The sequence below is a fragment of the Scomber scombrus genome, chromosome 10 (genome assembly GCF_963691925.1).
Source record: "Scomber scombrus chromosome 10, fScoSco1.1, whole genome shotgun sequence".
NCBI lineage: Eukaryota > Metazoa > Chordata > Actinopteri > Scombriformes > Scombridae > Scomber > Scomber scombrus.
This window is the reverse complement of record NC_084979.1, coordinates 11,744,654-11,765,272: the sequence shown is the minus strand read 5'-3', so window position 1 is coordinate 11,765,272 and position 20,619 is coordinate 11,744,654. Positions and strand designations below refer to the sequence as shown.

Genomic DNA, 20,619 nt, shown 5'->3' with positions numbered 1-20,619 from the left:
AAGCCCTAGCTTAAAGTCGGGGTTAGCCGATTTGGGAATGTGCCAGGAGCTAAGAAAGTTCAAGAAGTGATTTTAGGGCTGAGGTCTGGGCTAAGTGCAGTGCGAAAAGCCCATTAATGCCCAGACATGGATATGGAGTGACATGTCATTTGGTGTTGTTGTAGCTAGCGTTTAGTGTCATAAATGTACCTGCATCAACACGTTCACAGTTGCAGCGGCTAGTTGTGGCACTTCCGGTAGTAGCATCGGGACCTCCAGCTGCCACTGAATTTATCTCGTGTTGGCTGATGCTCATCGGTTCACATCAGTGGAGGACAAACTGCAGATAGATTACACTAGCGTTCTGATATTCTTATTTATTAATGTAATTCATGTTTATTTCATTTCTGTGAAATGTATTTTGAATGCGCATCAGCTGTCAGTATACTGACTTGATGAGACATATTCAGAACATTAAACTTTGTGGTTATGTCTGCTTGGAGTTCGTGGTAAACTTTTTACTAGAAAAAAAATCCCAAAAGGGATAGGCTACAAACTACTCCACAACAAGCATAACACAGTAATGAATAAAACTTCTAAAAACACTGTGAAGCATGATCTGGTGAATTTAATTAGTCATATCTTTTTAACAAAGTCATCATCTAAACAAGAAAATCATAACATTTAACATCATTCGCATTTGAGTCTTAAATCTTTGAATATGTTACAAATTATATTTTAATATTGTAAACACAAAATGCAAAAATCTACGACATAGCAAAGTTTGACAGGGGAATATGATGTTACGCTTCCAAAGATACATTTCAGCAAACTTGTCCAATTGAATAGGCTGCAATAATTGAGAGGTGCACTAATACATGAGAAATCAAACTAAACAGATTTTAAACGACAACTGATGAGTGAAAACCAATGTGCCAAACATCTGCAATTTCATTACGTGGATATTCATTTCATCCTCAGACTTTATTTGTGCACATACATTCATGTAGCAGCTACTGTCCATGATGTATCATATTTCAAAATTGGCTCAACTATCTACCAATAGATGTAATTTGTCACATACTATTATTGGGTAAAAATAAGAAAATCTGAATCTAATTCATTCATTTAACAGTGGGGCATCCGTCAGTCTTATTTGACTTATGGGGCATTTCACTGATAATTCAGTGATACTCTTTCTGTCCTTTACCTTTAATATTCTGTCATGATGTGAAGTAATCATACTCACCCTACAAATATATTTTTATAATAAAGAAAAAATCTGAATTTGTATTTCCCTACAATATCCCTTACTGAGGCTTTGGGGATGTTTACATTGAATTTACATCACTGCGCACGGCTTGGTTAAATCAGGTCAGCATATCTTATGATATAAAATCAAATATGATGTCTTCTTTTTGTTGCAGTAAATAAGTCATTATTTTGCATACATAGTCAATTTTTATATACTATGTACGTGTTCATTTGTGCCAATAATTTGAATCGCCCTGTTAGGATTTAGCACTATAGGTACACCCACATTAAGTCATGCTAGATCTAGTCAGCCTGCGGGCAGTGATTATTACACTTTGAACTGTTAGACCATTTTATATATTTTAGATGTTACCTCTTAATTGGCAACAAATACATCATTGGTGCTTTCGTACAGGTTACTGAAAAATATAAGATGTGAGGTTGGGCTGACACACTCTGTTAGTGAAGGAAAACGTCTTTCGTAGTCTGATGTTCTTTATGCAAATGTGCAATGTGGGGAACAACTGTTATACCTGATGATCTCCAAAGTTAACACAAACACTGGAATAATAAGAACTTGTGGGAAATGTTTTAAGCAAAGATCTCATCAAACAAAAATAACACGAAAACCATAATTCCAATACCCTATATATATATACATGACATGTCAATCTGCTTTAAAAACTCTCTTCACATTTTCATTAAGAATTTAGGGGTCCTCACATTATATCTCAATATCGCACACAGCAACTGTAAAAGTATTAGGCATTAAAGAGTTTGGGATTACTACTGTCATCTAATTCAACAAAGGTGCTTGAAAAAAACTTCTCATGTGTTGTGAATTATAATGTTAATAGAAAAGTTCTACATCATGATCAAAATAAGAATGATAATGTATAATGTGTCATATCCTTAAGTCAATCTCAAGGTATATGGGCGGTTTTCGGGAAAGTTTGGTTTGAAAACAAAAGTGCCTTTACAACAATACATGTAGCCAGAACAGGCCAAAGAAAAAAATACAATTTGAGTTCTTAAGTGCAAAAAAACAAAAAAACAAAAAGAAAGCCTAACAACCAGCTCCTTCAATTCTGTGAACATTTCATAGGAAACAACATCAAACAGCAAAAACAAGGTGTTGGGAATGTTTACGTCATTTAAAAACAGTTTACTTGTGTCAGTGCTGGAAAAAAAAGTGTCCTCAGTGACTATTTCGTGATGTGAAAGCTGAATAACAGGATCACCCAACCTTTTCACCCGTCTACATACTAAATCAACATTAGGCCCATTCAGAAATTATGTCCAAAGCTCCATTTAGCATAACAGTTATTTATTGGTGGCATATACTGTATAGTAAAATAGAGTAGTGGCACAAGTAAAAAGGCCAAATAATCCAGGATGTCACTTTACCAAAACCACCAATATTCCAGTGGTTTTCATTATGATAACTTCAGTAATAAAGTCTATATTAACGTGGAAAAACTTTGCTTTTAGGTGGTGGAGCCTACAGAATCAGAGTGAAAGGTAATGTATCCCGAGGACGATGCCGAGGGTGTGCTTACAAAACTGTTTGTGCTTCCTTTACTCTCAGCCTTGCTCAGGTGCTTCTGATGCACCCAGTCAGCTCCAGCACCGGCCCCGTATCCAACACCTGTCCTGGGCCTACAAGCAGAGTGCCCTGGAGTCTGCTGGCTGCGCCCTGGTGAGGCCACTTCACCCTGGTGTTTTGCATCTCGCAGGCGCTCCCGGCACCCCTTACCAGAGCCACAAGCCCCAGGACTCTTCTTTCCAGCAGGTCTGTCTGGTTTGGGTGAACCTTCAGGCGAGTTTCCCCGGCTCCTTTTATGTTCTGAGAGCCGCCTGAGCGCTTGAGGCTCACGCTCAAAGTCTGTGAGCGCAAAGTGAGGAAGGATGACTGTGTGCTGTTCATACACATTGGGTATAAGTGAGATGGTGGATGTACGCCGCGGGCTCTTCCTGGGGCTCGGCAGTGGCGTCTCATCTATATAATTGATCACCTCATCGCGGCTGAAACACCGCAGTTCGTCCTCATAGCGCTCCCCCCCGCAAACCACGCGTGGCAGGTGCTTGAGGGAGTGCATACTATCCTCAGAGCGTCGCCGTTTGCGATGAGGGTGATGATGATGGTGGCTCTCCTCGTGGTAGGAGACCAGGCTGTTCCTGCGCCTCTCGTGGTGCGACAAGGTGGAGCTGTAGTGGGCAGTCACTATCATGTCCTCGGTGGAGCCCCATCGGTGAAGGTATGAGGGGATCCGGTCGCTGGTCCACATGTCGGTTTCGTCGTGGGAGTATCTTCTTGTAGGGGGCACCTGGACGCAAGACACAGACCGAACCCTTCAATCTATAAATTACTTTGATTTTCATTTACCTACAGTTCTACAGCAACACAGAATCAAAAGCCTAAGCATTGAAACATATTATGTATTATCATAGACTGCAACACAACTACATTATTAATCATAAAGGGTTTTACATGTAGGATTCTTCAAGGTTGTGGCTGCTAGTGCCACTGTGATAGAATACTGTAACTTTAGAGATAAGACTGATTTGCACTCATTAAGCAATTGTCCTAATGAGCTGACTTTTGCAAATATTTGGGCTGATGACATAGCTTTGATTATACTGATTGTATCTTTGTACCCTGATTCAGCTGTAGTGTTGGTAGAAAATCCTACATGTAGCACATATAAGTTGTTTGTCCAAGATGTTTTACTTTTACTTATTGTTTTGATTAATCCCTCAGACATCTATGAACATTTAATATTCTAACATGCAGTACCAGTCTAAAGTTTAGACACACTTTCGCATTTAAGTGAATGGGAATGTGTGTACAAACTTTTGACTGACACTGTACATTGACAGACTTATAACTGAACTAGTATTCACCTCCATTATGTGGAAATGAAAACTTTAAAGGTTGATAGTTTCCTACATGTTATACTCACATTCCATTCTGTTCTGACAACTATGCAAGAGAGAGAGGGTTCGTCAAGGTGACATCAAGAGCCACAAGATTGATATCAGCCTGCCCCCCTGTGGTGGCTTTTAGTAAATTCAGAGAAATGAGACAGCAGACGATACAGTAGCACGAGTGTGTTAGGTGGGAGGGCTGAACAGCAGAGGGCAGCACAAGCATTAGAATGAATTATAATGCAGGACAGACTTGGCAGGATGGAGACAGGGAGGGAGAGAGAGAGAGATGCCGAAAACAAACCAATAAAGCCAAAGAGGCTTTATTCTGCCATCAAACCAATTGAGAAGTGCCACAGCATTTCTCAAATGGAGGTGCTCTTTAATAATGACTACAAGAGTTTTGTTGATCTAATTGGGCCTTAACCCTTCCAGCAGCAACAAAAATCATGTGAATGTTAAGCCAGTCGTCCTGTAACGGATATCAAAAATGCACCTTATTTGTTTCACCATCGCACACATATACAGCAAGGAACAACACAGCTAAATATTACTTTATGATCAAATGAATCTACTGTCATGTGAAGAGGTGTATTGGACACAGAAACAATGGATGAGGTAATGATTTGGTCTAATGAAGTGATAGCTACTGTATACATCTCTGTATCAAGGCTTCTTAAAAACTCAAATGAAATATTTATCCAATCCTGTAGGAGCATTGGTCTTTGAAATGCCCTTTATAATTATTGGTGTTTGGGATTTTATACCAAATTTTAAAAACTGACATTTTTTGATATTCAATAAGCAAGTTGTTCTAGTAAATGTAATATGGGCTTGAGTTGCAGGCTGTACTGAGAAAACCGAAGCCCCTGTTAAGTTGTTAAGCTATTTATGACAAAGATGACACAGTGTTATGATGCTTTGCAAAAATGTAAGTTTAAATTGTGTGCATTGCATCAGTTGTTTCTAAAGTTGCATATCCACACCGCAGTCTTCCAGGCCAAGTCCAGCAAGTGTTTTTTGTTTATCAGTGCCACTGTGATCAATATTTTTCATCAAATTTGATCACTCATATGATGCTTTGCCAGAATTAGAAGTTTACAGAGTTAAGTCAGTAGTGGAATCAAAGAAGACATTTTTGTTGAGTTGCCCTAGAAGGCTGCAGGTTAGAACAAGCTCTTGCAGTTAATGCAGGCTGAAAAGGAGCATTTCATAGCTCTGCATCTGACTGGGATGGATGCTGGATCCAATGGACACAATGCCTTTGGGTAACATGAGCAGATGTTTATAGTGCTTTCCTGAAACTTTGAGGGATTCCTGAAATGTAGAAGGTAAGTCACTTACTCAACTCTTACCCTCTGACACAGTAAAAATGTCAATTGCTTGTTGGTCCATGGCTAGGACACACTAGGTGATAAATGAAGCACATCTAATATGTTGATGGGTCTGCCGATGGTCATATTTACCAAACATTAGTCAGCCAGAGTATAATTTTGACTCACTCACGTAAAAAAGACAAAAAAATATGTGGCATATCTGGGAGAGATAGCATCACAAAATTATGATTCCAGAAAATTCAAGCAAAATACTATAAAGGCCCAAAAGGCCATTTCACCATGCACATTAGAAATAAAGTGTCATTCAAAGTAGTTAAATTGATCAAGTAAAAGAAATGAAGAAAATCAATAAAAAATATACCTGCAAATACTGCATTCTATCTTCCTGTTGTTCCCTCAATGGATACCCTTGCGGGACCCCCCTTTCTAAGGTTGAGAACTCATACTTGGCATTACGGTCTATCGTCACGATTTCAGGCGCCAAGCTATAGTCATATGGTCTGTCATATATTAAGTCGGCATGAATTCTTCCATCTTGGCTGTTTTCTGCAAAGTGCAGAAAAGTACGAGCGTCAGGATTAGATAGCAACGAAGTACACAAGACAGACAGACAGACAGACGAATAGATAAGAGAGACAAGTTCAATTGTTCTCTGCCTGGTTGAGTTTTTTTACTTTTCCTACGGGTCTGCTCAGGAATTTAAGTTTAGATCAAAAATCGTTCTGTAAAAAAAAAAAATCGAAGAATTTAGTGTTTAGGAAGAAGATCCAAAGGTCCCAGATTGGTTTTGAGTTCAGAAACCAACCAAATCATACAAAAATATCTTAAAGTGTACAAAAACCCATCCACTACATTATTTTCCCAATTACTGCATTCATGTTCATTAAAGATCAATTGAAGATGGGTGCAAAATGCTGATTTTGAGGAAAATGTGTGGCAAAAGATGAAAGATGACGGCAGCTATTTGCACAGGCAGCTCGGCATGCAAGTCAGTAGCTTTGGAAAAAACAGGAAACAATCCTTATACATACAACTGTGATGAGTTATACATGGCAAGCCCTCTGGAAAAAAGCAGAGAACTGGCAGTGTTAATTATCACACAGAATATGGACTGCCCTGTGTTGTTTTGTGGCTCCTGCTGGACAACGAGCAGTTATCGGGGAGGGTGTCAAGAAGGAGAGGATCAAAGGTTCGGAGGGTTACAAAGAGGAAAGAAGGGATTCAGATTGGGTTGAGTTTAAACAGTGCCAATAGAAGAAAAAGAAGACAGACGGTTCATGCTGTCATCAGTTTGCAAGAATAGTTGAGATCTGGTCATGGACTCAATTCAGAAGCCTTTCTGTGATTATCATGTGACCTAATTTCGGGACCAAATTTGGTTAAAGTGTCTGTGATTCCTTGGTGATATCTTTCATGTTCCCTCCCCTTGGAATACATCTATATTTCTGTGATGAAAAACTGAAGTCTCTTTTATCTATTCCTCGGTTATTGACTAAGAGCAATTTAATTAGTATAAGACTACCTTAAAAGATACAGTATTTTTCTCTATAAGTCACAATAATCTAAAACAAATAAAATAAATTAAAACAAAAAATAAACAAAACTAAAAATGAACATAAATATATATAAAAACGAAGTAATTTTATACCTATTTCAGAAAAACATGGGTGTATACCATTGTGACTTGAGGGAAATATGACCATCATAATGACATGAAAGTGCTTTTCAGCTTTAGTACAAGCATTCCAGTTTCACTCTGGCTCCCAACGAGTGAATAGGGAACCATTTATATTATCATCCTCTCATGCCAGGGCATTTTAGAGGAAGATTGCCCAGTTTCAATGCATTGAAGTGAAAAAAGTGCTGCAAGGTAAGTATGTCCTTTGTCCAGCAATATTTCTTCTTTTTTTTGTATAGACATCAATCTCACAGCACGGTAAAGCAAAAGCATTTTTTAAAATACAAACCACATACAAAAACACAGAAGGATATATTTTAGTATAGAAAGCTATATATTACACAGACACTTGTAACTTCAGTTTCATCTTCTGACAATAAAGGTCACATGATAGGTCACATGATAACATTTGACCACTGATTTCAGACCTCAGACTACAACAAAGAAGAAACATGTACAGACATCCAAAAGATTAAATCATGATTGCTCTTGTAAAAAGTTTTTAACCACTCTGCGATAACTTAACCAAAGGTTAAATATGTCCCTCTAAGTAGGATGAAAATAAGAAATTATTTTTTATGATAATTCACTGTCATTTTTATAGATACATTTCTTTTACATTTATTTTTTTACTCTGGTCTAAAGCCCAGGGTGGATGTCCATGTTCCCCAAAATAGGGATAAATACCTTCAATTAATGACTTCAAAAAGCTAAGTTTGCATTTTTAAGCCAATTCCAATATTTTACAACATGCAAATTTGAGGGTCATCCTGTTTTATACCATGGAGCCAATTTAGATCAAAGATAGGACACAAGCCAAGAACAAAGGGACTAACACAGACTGTTTAATGTTTCTAAAACAATAATTCTGTAGCATGACAGTTTCTGATATCATGTTTTTAGAGCACCAAGGCAAACAATCATTGAGGGTGATGATTTAAAGCTGCAGTAATCCTGAGTCAACCAGCACCATGAGGTAGAAACCAGGTTTATAGATTTCTTTCTTTAACTTCATAGATTTCTTAAGTCTCTTGCTGGTTTTGACATCTAGAAGTGCTGCGGAGAGTGACTTATGATAAACCTAGGATTCAGGTGAGAATGCAAGCTTACAGTTACTGAGTCTTCTGTCACAAGAGAAGGTCTAAGTAAAATGATATTTCCCAAAAATAGCTATTGTTTTAGTGAGTGGCTGGTGACAAGAAAAAAAGAAGTCCACCTTTCAATTGTCCAAACTTCAGCCATATTACTGTATAATGTGCTGTCTTTTGATTGGCTACAGAAATGTATCCAGGCTGCTGACACATGTTCTCTGTGATATGTTGTGATGTGACAGCATGAGTTATCTTCAGACGCTCTAAGAAAGACCAGTACACAGAACTGCACCTTTTCTCTCCAACATTCTGAAATGTTTGATTTTCTTGTCACAAATCTTTGACGTTAACTGGCTTTTATGGATGTCCAACAATTTTATGAGGTCACTTTTGTACTGAATTCTTTTATAATTCAATTTTTAAAATGGGTAACGTCAATTACAGCATGATTCAGTTCCTAATGCACAAATGCGATGCAATTAAATTCACTTAAGAAGACTGTAAATCACAGAGGTGACACTATGCTGTAAATCAAGGACCAGAGTTGAAGATCTCTATCAAACATCAGGCCTTAAACTCAGCTTGGTACTAACATATGTTTCCCTTCTGCAACATTGCTACTCACAATTTCCCCAGTACAACTTGTCCCAAGGCTAAGACACAAAACTATTCAGGTTGATGAATCACATTTGTCAGTGTAATTCCTATGGCCAAAGACAGTGCCGAGTTCTTTTCAACATTATTTTCTCTGTCCAAACCTTGAATTCAAAGAGTCGTGCCAAGTGTTTTACAGTCACTTAATTTTGAAAACTAATGTAAGCAAATTATCCACATAGAGAACTACATAAAAAGATGAATAAATAGAATATTATCTTTAAACAGTGACTGCAACAGTCAACCTTCGCACATTTACCAAATTCAGTTTGTGCTTGTCCCAATACAACAGGAAAAACTCTACTCTTTCTTCTAGCAGTCTCTGCTGAGCCGTCTTAGGAAACAGGAATTGTCACCAACATTAACATTATCAGGTAGAGGAAGAGGAAGGAGGAAGAGGGAAGATGGGAGGGAAACGCCTGACAGTGGCTTACCCTCATCCACGTCATCATTGGACATAATGGCGACGCATTTCTCCCACACCATGCGGATGTCAGCCCGATAGCGGTCACAAGCCCAGAGGAACATGGGTAGCAGGATGGACTGGGCGATGGAGCACCACAGCACACACAACACCATCCAGTCGTAGGAGCGGTCGAACTTCAGACTGGCAAAGCTCACCACCTGTGCGGGGTCAGAGAGGGGTTAGAAACAACAGGCCAGTAAACAAAAGCAGAATCACAAAGATGCTGTTTACATAGTCTGAAACACAGTTAATGCAAACACTAAATGCTCTAAGACATGACCCATATGCGAACTACAGCATTGCTTTCTAACACTGCTGAGTTGTCCTTCAGCAAGGCACTTAATCCCAATCATGGATTGGTGACTTGAGGACATTGTATTTTTCTACATTCTATAGTACCATCAGACTGTGTAATGGATTATGTCTATTAAACAAAGTCTGTAGGTGTTGGTATGTCCCATCACAGGTGATTAAATTGGAGTGTTTCATGTTTCTGCTTTATATACTAGTGTTCTCAGCGTCAACAAGAAAATGTGACAGCTCGCACTGGCAATGTGAAACAGCTGCCCAACAGGTCAGGGACCAAATGGTAGCAGCAAACAATAAACAAAGTTCTGCATAATATTATATAATTATGAGATAAAACCACAATAGGTATCACATTACTTCTCTAAGTCACTAAGAATACCAGCAACAAAAAGAGCCCGAAATGATTTCATTTCAGATCCAGCATTTTGGAAACTATGACACTGTTTAATCATTGGGCACTCGGCACAACATAATAAGTGATGCACACTCAGATCCGGTCCTATAGTGTATTATAGTAAATGTGATTATGCAGTGCACATATACAATGGTCTTATTTTTCCACTCCCCTCACTTGAAAAGCCCCTGAAGTTAAGCTAAGTTCAAAGTAAGTGAGATACAATGTACAGCCACATCATGATTAAGCTCCAACATTGATTATATAACCTTAATGTCAAATGAATCTACTGGAGCACGAAGACTTCCAATCCAAAAAGGAGCTGATATGATGCATTAAATATTCTATATTGTGTAACAAAAAGAAAATCCAGGCCCCATTCATGGTGTTTACAGAATACAACAATGTAAGAACAAACCTGAAGAATTAACAGAGGTATATGCAAATTCCATTAATATCCATAGCTACATAAACAATCTGTCATGCACCAAAGCAAAGAGTTCATGTACAGGTTGCCACTACATGATGATAATAATAATAATAATAATAATAATATATTAAGATATTGTGTAATTGTGTTTTCAAGCATTAATGATTTTGGCAGCCATTGGATGAAACTGAATGAAATTAGTCGCATTTAATAACAGCAACTGAACTGCCCCTTAATGGAATGAAAGGTGACTTTGGTTTGGGTTCAACTCCTTTTAATAAGCATTAGAGCTAATATGGGTCATCTACCTCGTTGAAGCAATGAGTACATTATCTGATCATTGAAGTTGACAGGTTGAGTGCCTAATCATGCACTGAGCTATGACACTGATCAGATTGATTAACTCAGACTCATTACCTGTTGATGAAATTGCAGAGACTCAACTTGTTTGTCTACTGAGCCAACCACCTTTTAAAAACTGCCAAGCGAACCAAAGACAATGCAGGTAAACAGGTTTCCCTCAGAACACCTCACTTGCAGATTTGTAGCATCTTTTCATCTGGAGAGCACAATGATTGAATGTGAACCCTAGATAAGAGTTTGAGAGTAAGGCTGGAGTTATTCTATATTTTAGTTATTGATGAAAAGCACCAACATGTTACTACATTTCTCAATACATTCCAATGTCCCAAGCTTGTTCCTACAGAAGTTTGTTTGTTTGTTTTTTTTAAATGGTAATAACTATACACTTTGCTTTTTAAAATCTTCAAGAATTTCATAAAATGGCATAGCACTGCAGTTTTTAGCAAAAATAACTTAAACAGCAGTAAATAATGTATTTGTCAAGGACTATTTTTAGACCCAGTCCAACAATGTGGCTAATGTATGTGTTAATAGTTCTATGGCACAGAAGAATAAGCTACAGTATATCAGACTTTGGACACACTGACAGTACTTATTAGAAGGATCAGTTCACTGCTGCTTTTGGTCTTCTCGTGGGATTTGTTGACATTTAGTGCAAAATAGAATATGACTGGATGTACCCTTATAAAATACCCCTCATAAGAACAGTTTGAGTACATTACAGTTGCACAGTGTTCCTGGCTACCAGGCTATAATGCTGTTATAGCTGATGTATTTTCCACTGGCAAGTACTGTCTTTGGTTTTTTAGACAGCAAATTGCTAATGAGTGGTGAAGTTATCATTAGTATGTTTCAACTGTGTGCCGTGTTTCAAACAATGTTTCCAATACAGTTAAATATTTACTCGTATAGCTTATAAATTCATGGCAGAATCTTTAGCAAAGTGGCATCAAATGACCTGAATCATGATGAATTTTACCACGACATAGTAATGTTTACTTGTCATCATCATCATCATCATCATCATCATATTACCTCAAACTAAACTGAGATTATTTGAAGCAACTTTTTTTTTTTTTTTACAGTCCATCCTCCAGAAATCAAATATATTATAGTCACTGTTTAGAAAAAAAAAGTCCTGTAACAGCTTTCACTGTCATATAAAAATGTTTATGTATAAGCATAATTTTTTCCCAAGTAGTATATCAACTCATCGGCCAATTTTTGAGTGTATGCTCATACAATCAATTTATTTCTTATTTGTTTCTTTCTTTAGCATCTGTAAAGATTTTCCAACAGTGTGGATATTGTGTTCTCTTCTGATCATAGTCTTATTCCTCAGTATATATCTCTGTGTAACACTGTAGAATTGAAAACAATTGTGCACATCAGTTTGTATGTGTGTTACAGCTTCCCATGCATTTAAATAGCTCATTACATCAGGTCATAAAGATGACTAGGAGACCTTTTGTTGTTTCTGTTACTGCACTGGAAATATGATCTTTCATCAGCACTGCACTCCCCTTACCGTTATGTATGCAAATACAGATATACACAATAGGATCGTGTTGCAAAAGTAATACACTGCTGTCTTTTCAAATTAACTCTCTGTTTATGAAGCCAGAAGAAGTTTCAACTCTGATCCTGAACTCAAACATCTCAGTATAGAGGAGTGGTGTTGTTAAATCTTACAAGTAAAAATATAACACACACACACCATTTAAAACAACATTATTAAAGGAATTATCCAAAGAAATTGTAGTATATCCCTTACTCATGTTTCATCTTTCACTGAAATTCATTCATTCATAAAAATCATTTCCCCTTGCTCTGAAAAACCAGCTAAAAACAGCAGCTGTGGTGCCTAAAGACCCATGAGCTCATCAGTGCTGACTAATTGCTCTTACCAGCAAGGATTTAATAACAGAGTCCATTTAGTATTCACTATTTTCAAATATATTTTTAACACAGACTATAATGTTCCACCATCTCCTCAAATCTAGCCAGGACCCATCATATTCCTTGTTGAAAGGCAAGGGACAATTTCTGGCAAATCATTTTTTTGTCATGAGAAAAATAGTCTTTCACAAAGATGATAATATTGGTAACATGTTAAGTGTCAGGTAGAGGCAAAAGGGCACAAAAGCAATGCATTTGTCAGCTGATTATAAAAGAGACCCTTTTTGTTGTAGGATTGAGACAGGGAAGCAGTTTTGGGAAGGTTTCTTGTAGCTCAGCTCTTGATGGGCAGACACTGGCAAATGGCAGCAGATTTGGATAATCCCACAGGAAACCAGAAGCATAACTTTAAGCCTAATTTAAGATCACTTTAAAAGCCAAGACCTGCAAGGTGTTATTATATCCTCAAGGACATTTTTCTTGGAGACACTTCACAAGAAAAATGATTCCAGTGAGACACTTTTAAAAGAAAGTATTGTATTGTAATAGAAAACAATACTCAATTGAACAAAAAAACAGCATTTTTAAAGTAATCATTTAAATGATTTTGTTCTTCAATGTTTCTTTGAAGCATGCTGCTGTCCAAGGTTATTATCACTTATGTAAACATTAATGTCCCAAAAATGTGTCCATTTGAGGTGGGTTCTTCAAGTGTTTCTCCCAAAATTAGCAAACAATAATATCCATGCATGTTAATACGATCATTAAAGTATGAATACCATATTTCTCCTATAATTATATGCAGAATTACTAGTTATCTTGCTGTGTGCTTCTGATTTCAGCATTAAAAGGCGTGTGCACACAGCAGCGCTTAGTGCAGGAGTTTCTGCATGGCTTGCCTCAGGTTTACAACACTTAATTTAAAAAAAAGGCTTTGTTTAATGTCAAAATGACGACTAACAGATGGTTATTTGTACAAATACTAACAGGACTGAGGCGATGTATTGTAAATAAACTGAGGCTGAGGCACTTTCATACAAATAATGTTCTCCCACTTAGAATTAAAATAGTGCTATCATATATGAGTCAACCCACATTTAACAAAACCTCGACTATAATTGAGGTGGTTTAAACATGAGCGGAGGGTGCTTGCTATAACAACCAGAAAAACTGTCAAAGTACATTTCCCTTATGGAAAGAACTCTACCATGGTGACTTGCTTTTAAGATGCCAGGATGGCTGATTTGGCTGCGTCACAAACAATGAGCCTTGAGCTTTCTACAGGCTGCATAGAAAACCAATGAATTGACTCGTTTAAAAATGAATGAGATCCTGAGGGTAGAATTTGCAAACCAAATGGTATCACATAGAAACAGAGCTTGCTCCTGATGTACTTGAATGATTAGTTTCCCCCCAGGAAAAACAGGGAAGTTACACTCCCTGTTCCCTGTAAAACTACAGGAGGAAGATGATCCCAGTGCTAATCTGTAACCTGTACCTCCAGTAGAAACATACCATAGACCATATATAAAAACACTCACACCATCCATAAGCACTTAGTCTGACCTACTTACAGCCCCAGATGTGAAGAAACATTGAAGTTTATGTAAATAATAAATCAGCATGGTATGGTAACAGGAGCTACAGTGTGCTAACTCCACCTTCAAAACATTCTTTTACATTTTAACCCTAAGCAGCCCTGTGCACTGTCTTTGTCTCACTAGTACCAACTCTATTAACACTCTCTTACCCTAAATAAACAGAGTGGATGATGAAGAGTTCACAAATATGGCTGCCATCAGCCTAAACTTGCTGTTGGTGTATTTGTGTGCCTGTTTTTTAAGAGGGATGTGAGTTATATTTCTATATATATGATAATGCATTTATATTTTCCTGTTTCTTTATGTTACTTGCAGCTCTTTGTTTGAATTAGCAAATACAGTCACAACTTGAGAAAAACAAGTTAAAAATAGTTTTTATTTTGCAGAAAATGTACTATTTTTAAATCTAAATGGGCAGAAAAGTCTTTGAGAGTTATTAAAAATACCTACAAAACATCTGGCAATGTTGGTAAATGACCTTGAAAGATCACTAGGGATTTAGCTTTCAGAAAAACAGATGTTCTGTGAATCAAATGTCATGATAAGACATGAGAGTCACACACTGGGGCAACGTGTACACCAGAAAACTCTTACAAAACACTAATGAATGCCTGAAAGCATACGCACTCAGCCACAACTGATCCAGAGGTCTAACATATATGCCTCATATTTGATGATATGGCAGACATATGACATCAGCTCCATCATGACTTTCAGTCATGTTTAAGCAGTGAACTCACCAGTATGGGGAAGCCAGTCAGGAAGTCATAGATGAACACAATGCCACTGATCAGGTAAGTGATCTGCAGTGACGTCTTGAGAGGCTCTGATCCATCAATGGATGATCTGCGCTTCCCCTGGGCATCCTCCACCACTATGGTGGGGACATTAAACTTGTTCTTGTCAGCATTGTGGCCCGCCTGAATGGAGAAGGTCTGAAAGAGAGCAATGCCGATACAGATCACACCCATGGCCACGCTCCCGCCAATCAGCAGCAGAAAGCAAACGCCAAAGCCCAGGCCGATCTCAGTCACAATAAATCGACAGTCAGAGGTGTAGAAGCGGTCGATGGTGTCGTGCCAGCCCACTGCTGGAAGCGTAGACAGGATGAATGATACCATCCAGATACCCATCACTGTGTGCACCGCCTGCTTCTTGGTGTTACTCAACCTGGAAGAAGAACAACAACACATTTAAGCACAAAGCAAGTTCAGTTGAATGTTTCTGCTGTGTATGTCTTATAGCTCATAAGAATAGGCCTTGAGTCTTAACAGGAGAACCTTGACTGATACTGATGGATCTCAAATGTTCTGATAGTACTAACACAAACTGTGTTAAAGTCTTAACGCTTGTGTTACTTATACTGAAGGTATTTGCAGTTTTCATCAAGTAAAGCCAGGAACAAACAAAAAAGAAAGAAATATATGACTTGCCGACATAACAAACATGTTCATACCTTAGACAAGACAAAATTGATGGTGAAAGGAGGACCCCTTATAGTAATTATAACAGCTTACGGATCACCAACTCAGAATGTTGCATCAAATAATTCAAATGTGACACTAATAACAGTCTGACAGTATGGTTAGTCTCCTCCATCAGTCTTCTAATTAAAATATTTCTAAGGAGCAGAATAATAGTGAAGAAATATGCTGCTGAGAGAGTCAACAGAAAGAACCCTTGTAAAACTACTCCATACCTAAGCTATGTCCGAATACTGTAAATGCCACAAAATGGCAGATCTGCACTTGGGACATATAAGTTAAAAAAGCACAATCTCACAGTGCTTTTCACATCCTTCGGTCTATTTATCATCTAGGTCTATTACAGTGCAAAGGGATTTCCATTTTCTCTCACCTCCAAGTAATTGTTACAGTCAAGCAATTTGCTGAATGTGTTTGTGTCCTCTGGCAGTGTGGCACTTTTAAAGGTTTGCAAGAGTACATGTACTGTACATCTAAAAATACGGCAGGTGGTGACTGGTGTTCTGATTTTCGAAAACTTGACGAAAGACTGCGATATCCTGCAAAAAACCATTTGCACCTCACGTAGTGCTGAGCAGTTCAAGTCATTAGCAACAAATCATTTATAGAGGCAAATCATTTTTAACTTTTAGAATAGATACAGTCTATTACATTGCCTCAATAAAGAGGCAAACGTTTGAATTTAAATTCAATTCAGTCCAGCATCTATAAATTGACTCCCTTTAAAAGTGTATATAATATCTCATATAATAGCTCATGGAGAGAGTGCTACAGTTTACATAAACGTACCTCTCCTGCTTCATGTATGTTGCAAAGGAATACATTAAATTGTCTGTTTAGTGTCAGTTGTCCGGGAGCAGTTTTGGCAGAAACCTTATTCTGTCTCCCTCCAGAGAAGCAGAGCACATGTCGCCTATCCTCTTCTTCCTCTCATTAAAATCATCTGGAGAAACACTGTTTAGATATAGAATAAATCCTACCACATTCTAAAAGGTACAAAACATAGTTTAAAGATATTTGTATCTCATAATGCTTTAGCTTACATGCACTGACACAATAAGAGTGGCAAAAAGGGTTCTGCAGTAGCCTCTATGTTTGCACTGTGGCTTTGTGCAAAGACAAGTAGGTCTTGTTGTCACTGTGAGTAATAATGCTAGCCTTTCCTGAATATACCTGGGGTACATATGATGGGGAGGTTACATCACCAAGCTGCTTGAATCTATTACCAGAAAGAGAGAGCGTTGCAAGGGAATAAGCTCCTAAGAGATAGTGAGAGCAGGGTGATGAGAACAGCTGCCGAAGTACAAGGTTGGAATTCATAATTCAGGCCTTCAGTGTGTGTTAATGTCAGAAACAAGGCAGCCATGCTAGCTCAGCACGGCAAACGTGGAGCGATTTAAATGAAAGATGAACAGCAATTACACGGTGCATCACCTGAGCAATCACTTCACCTTATCGTTGTTCAAAGTGACTTGAAAACAAGAAGAGGAGCTGCTGAGAAGAAGGTCAGTGTTTCCAGACAGGAGATGATAGAGAGTATAGTCTGATGAGTGAGAGAACAGACGAAGGAGATAAAAGCGTTTGTGTAAAGTCTGATATCACTGTGTGGGCATCAGCCAATAGTGACAGCTGCTCTAGCAATACAGATAGCAAGACTGAGCATAGATTTAAAAGGAAGTTTGCATATCTTATTTGAACGTCTGCTTATCTGCATGAAGCTGAAAAATTGGCCGAGCTGACTGTATGCTGAGCATCTGCAGATATTATGCCACAGGAAGTACAATCACTTCTCGTTGTTCAGCTGGGAAGATAAAGCAAGGCAACATAAGCCACAGCATCACTTTCTCTACCATTTCAATAACCCACAAAATGAATACTGAACTCATGTGCGCTATGCCTTTATTTGCCACAGTATTTGCTCCAGAAATGCATTCATCTGCAAATCATTGTTCCGCGCCTGATGACCAGAAAATGAAGATCTGCATAGCCATGAATAACAGCTGGGTTGCACCAAAGCCAAGACCTTTGAGGTGTGCTTCAAGGTGAGATGTCATACAGCTGCAAATGTGTTTTTAGATTCATCACTGTGAAGCTATTGTCATGTATCGTTGCAAATAAAATACCAGGCCAAAATCAAAGACATATAACAAAATCCCTGATGTTGGAATCAAATGTAGAAATACAAACAAAACTTTCTCCTCTTTTGTGATAATGAAGTAAGATAAATGCCAACATAATGACGTGATTTTCTCATTAAATGTGTTTGTAAAAGTGAAATCTTCTAATCAAACAATAGCCAAAACACTGGATCTTATTAAAACAAAATAATAGCTGCTGTTGATTAATAATCATTTTCATTTTTAATGTTTAAGCAGCACTGGTTTATCCCTAAATACAGATATAAATAGCATAAAGGAAGCACCAATGTTGCTCAGAACATCTGATTATGTGTGAACAGCAGATGTCTTGGGTGCCTAACAAGACCAGAATGGTGTTACTGCAACAGGGTGCTGCCTGTTAATGTGAGGTGAACCTGATTTTTATTATTCAGTGCTACTTTGTAATAACACTTGTTGTGAGGAGCCATCTGAAGCTGGAAGCTAGAGCTGGCAGATGCTCAGTCTAGATGGTTTTATATGGTGTTACCCCAAATAACTGCAACCAGCAGATGCGTTGGCAGGAGAGAGATTTCACCTGATGCAGAGCAACCCTCTCAAAAACTGAGGTAAACAAGCTCAGAAGTGACACTAATCTAAACAGTGTCCCCATCCCATCAGAGGAATCTGTTCAGAGATGCAGTGAGAGGCATGAAATTTGCAGCTTAAATGCCAGAATGTTGTACTTCAAGGTGGTTTTGGCAGGCGGTGTGTTTATGGAAAGCCCTGCAGGAGGTCAGACATTCAAAATATCATCTTACAAACTCTTTTGCTAGGAAGTTTACACACATATATATATATATATGAAAGTACTATAGCCTGAGCAGAATCTAAAAAGTATGTTTAAACAAAACTGTTTAACTTTCATTCCATTGGTTTCATTGTGTGTCTAGCACAGTAAAACACACAGCATATGAAAAACCTCCATACAGGACACAGAATATTATGTATGATAAAATATGTTTGATGGAATGTGCAGACACATGTTAAAGGGAGTTAAAAAATAATATATATATATATATATATATATATATATATATATCCTCTTTTCTATATTGGTCAATCATGCAATGGCAAAGAACACACTGTCAAGAGAATATAGTTCAGAGCAAGGTCTTTGATTTATTCAACATAACAGAAATTGTCTCTGAAAAATGTTAATGCTATGAGCACCACAAACAAAATTTCATCCACTTATTTTGTAAGCAGACATCTCAGATATCCTAAAACCTAAACAAACTAATGCAAAATGATCTTTGGTGGTATAATCTGGATAGATAAAAGAAGTTAGTGTGTAACAACAGAATCAGAGGTCTTACCTGTAGTTTACAGGCCAGCGTACCATCCACATGCGGTGATAAGAGAGCGAGGTGACAGAGAAGCAGGTGACCAATGTGAGAGTGTAGAAGGTGGAAACAAACACCTTGCACAAACCCTCGTTCCACTCGTAGGTCGAATGCTGGCGGCGCAACGTTATGACACAGTACATGGTGATGGGGATGGCCATGTTGAGGATGTGCGTGCCTGCCAGTGTGCAGATGAGGAATTCCAGTGGCTTCCACTTTTTCTGCTTGGCACTGACGCTAAGGATGCTCCATGTGTTGGCCAGGATGGACACGCCCGAGCAGACCAGCCAAGGCAGCGTGTTGGCGTTGATGACGTCATCCTTCATGGTGGTCACCTCATCCACCATGTTGGAGCGGGGCAAGGCAGAGCCTGGGAGGCCGCAAGGAACTGTTGGCAAGAGCAGGTACACGTGAGGAGAAGGAGGAGGTGGTGATGGGCAGGAGGGGGTGCAGGGTGTCGGACGAGGCAGGCATCCTATCTGAGTGGGCGTGCATTCTCCATGGGATGGGCACAGTGGGGAGAGGACATGGTAGTGGTGCAACACAACGGGATGTTAGCGGGAGAGGATGGCAGATCGGGGCCTGTTGCCTGAAGGGGGGGGGGGGGGGAGGAGAAAAAAGGCAGGGACAGTAATCAGAAACAGAGGAAGAGAGGATGTAATGAGAATTATATTAGTCAGTCCAACTCACAATAATCCTTCATCCTACATGATCCCTCATCCCAGTGAACTAATAGTGTTATGTTAATCACAACTCTAACTATTACTGTTAATACTAAAACGTCATGCATTTCACATGGTTAAGACAGAACAGTGATCAGGCTTATTTTCAAAGCAACGTCATGACAGAGCACAACAAAAGCTACTGTCATTTTGCAAATACTATTTTACAGAAAAGCAAAGTGAACCCAGACCCTTTACCAAAATGATACAGGAAATGAACAAAACACATGCAATTCAAATAGGACCATCCTGAAATATATACCATTTCGGGAAAGGTTATAATTGGTGTTGAAACAATTAGTTGATCAAGTTGGCAATCAGTGAAAAATTAATTGAGTGTGATTTTGCTCCGTCATTTATCAGGCAAACATGCAAAAACATTTGCTGGTTCCTGCTTCTCAAATGTGAGGATTTATGCATTTCTGTTTTTTCTATCATTCTATCATAACATCAAATTTTATATATTTTCATTGATTAGACAAAATAAGCAATTCAAAGATGTTAGCTTCCAGAATCCAGAACTGGCAT

At 38.3% G+C, this 20,619-nt stretch overlaps 1 protein-coding gene across 1 annotated transcript; it reads right to left on the bottom strand.

The window, feature by feature from the left end:
• Positions 1 to 2,720: 2,720 nt before the first annotated feature.
• On the bottom strand, positions 2,721 to 19,716 carry LOC133988186 (probable G-protein coupled receptor 153). Its single transcript, XM_062427744.1, has 5 exons — positions 19,343 to 19,716; positions 15,124 to 15,553; positions 9,356 to 9,545; positions 5,860 to 6,044; positions 2,721 to 3,560 (listed from the first exon to the last, which is right to left on the bottom strand). The coding sequence occupies exons 1-5, from the start codon at positions 19,714 to 19,716 to the stop codon at positions 2,721 to 2,723; spliced, it is 2,019 nt and encodes a 672-aa protein (XP_062283728.1).
• Between the last annotated feature and the right edge of the window lie 903 nt (positions 19,717 to 20,619).

Bases quoted from the DNA above. Each gene is read 5' to 3' on its own strand.
- LOC133988186 (XM_062427744.1), bottom strand. From the start codon at position 19,716: ATGGTGGATGAGGTGACCACCATGAAGGATGACGTCATCAACGCCAAC. The intron at 9,546-15,123 runs GTGAGTTCACTG...GACCCCGCACAG, and splicing joins TGACTGGCTTCCCCATACTG to GTGGTGAGCTTTGCCAGTCT. The intron at 6,045-9,355 runs GTAAGCCACTGT...TGCACTTTGCAG, and splicing joins CAATGATGACGTGGATGAGG to AAAACAGCCAAGATGGAAGA.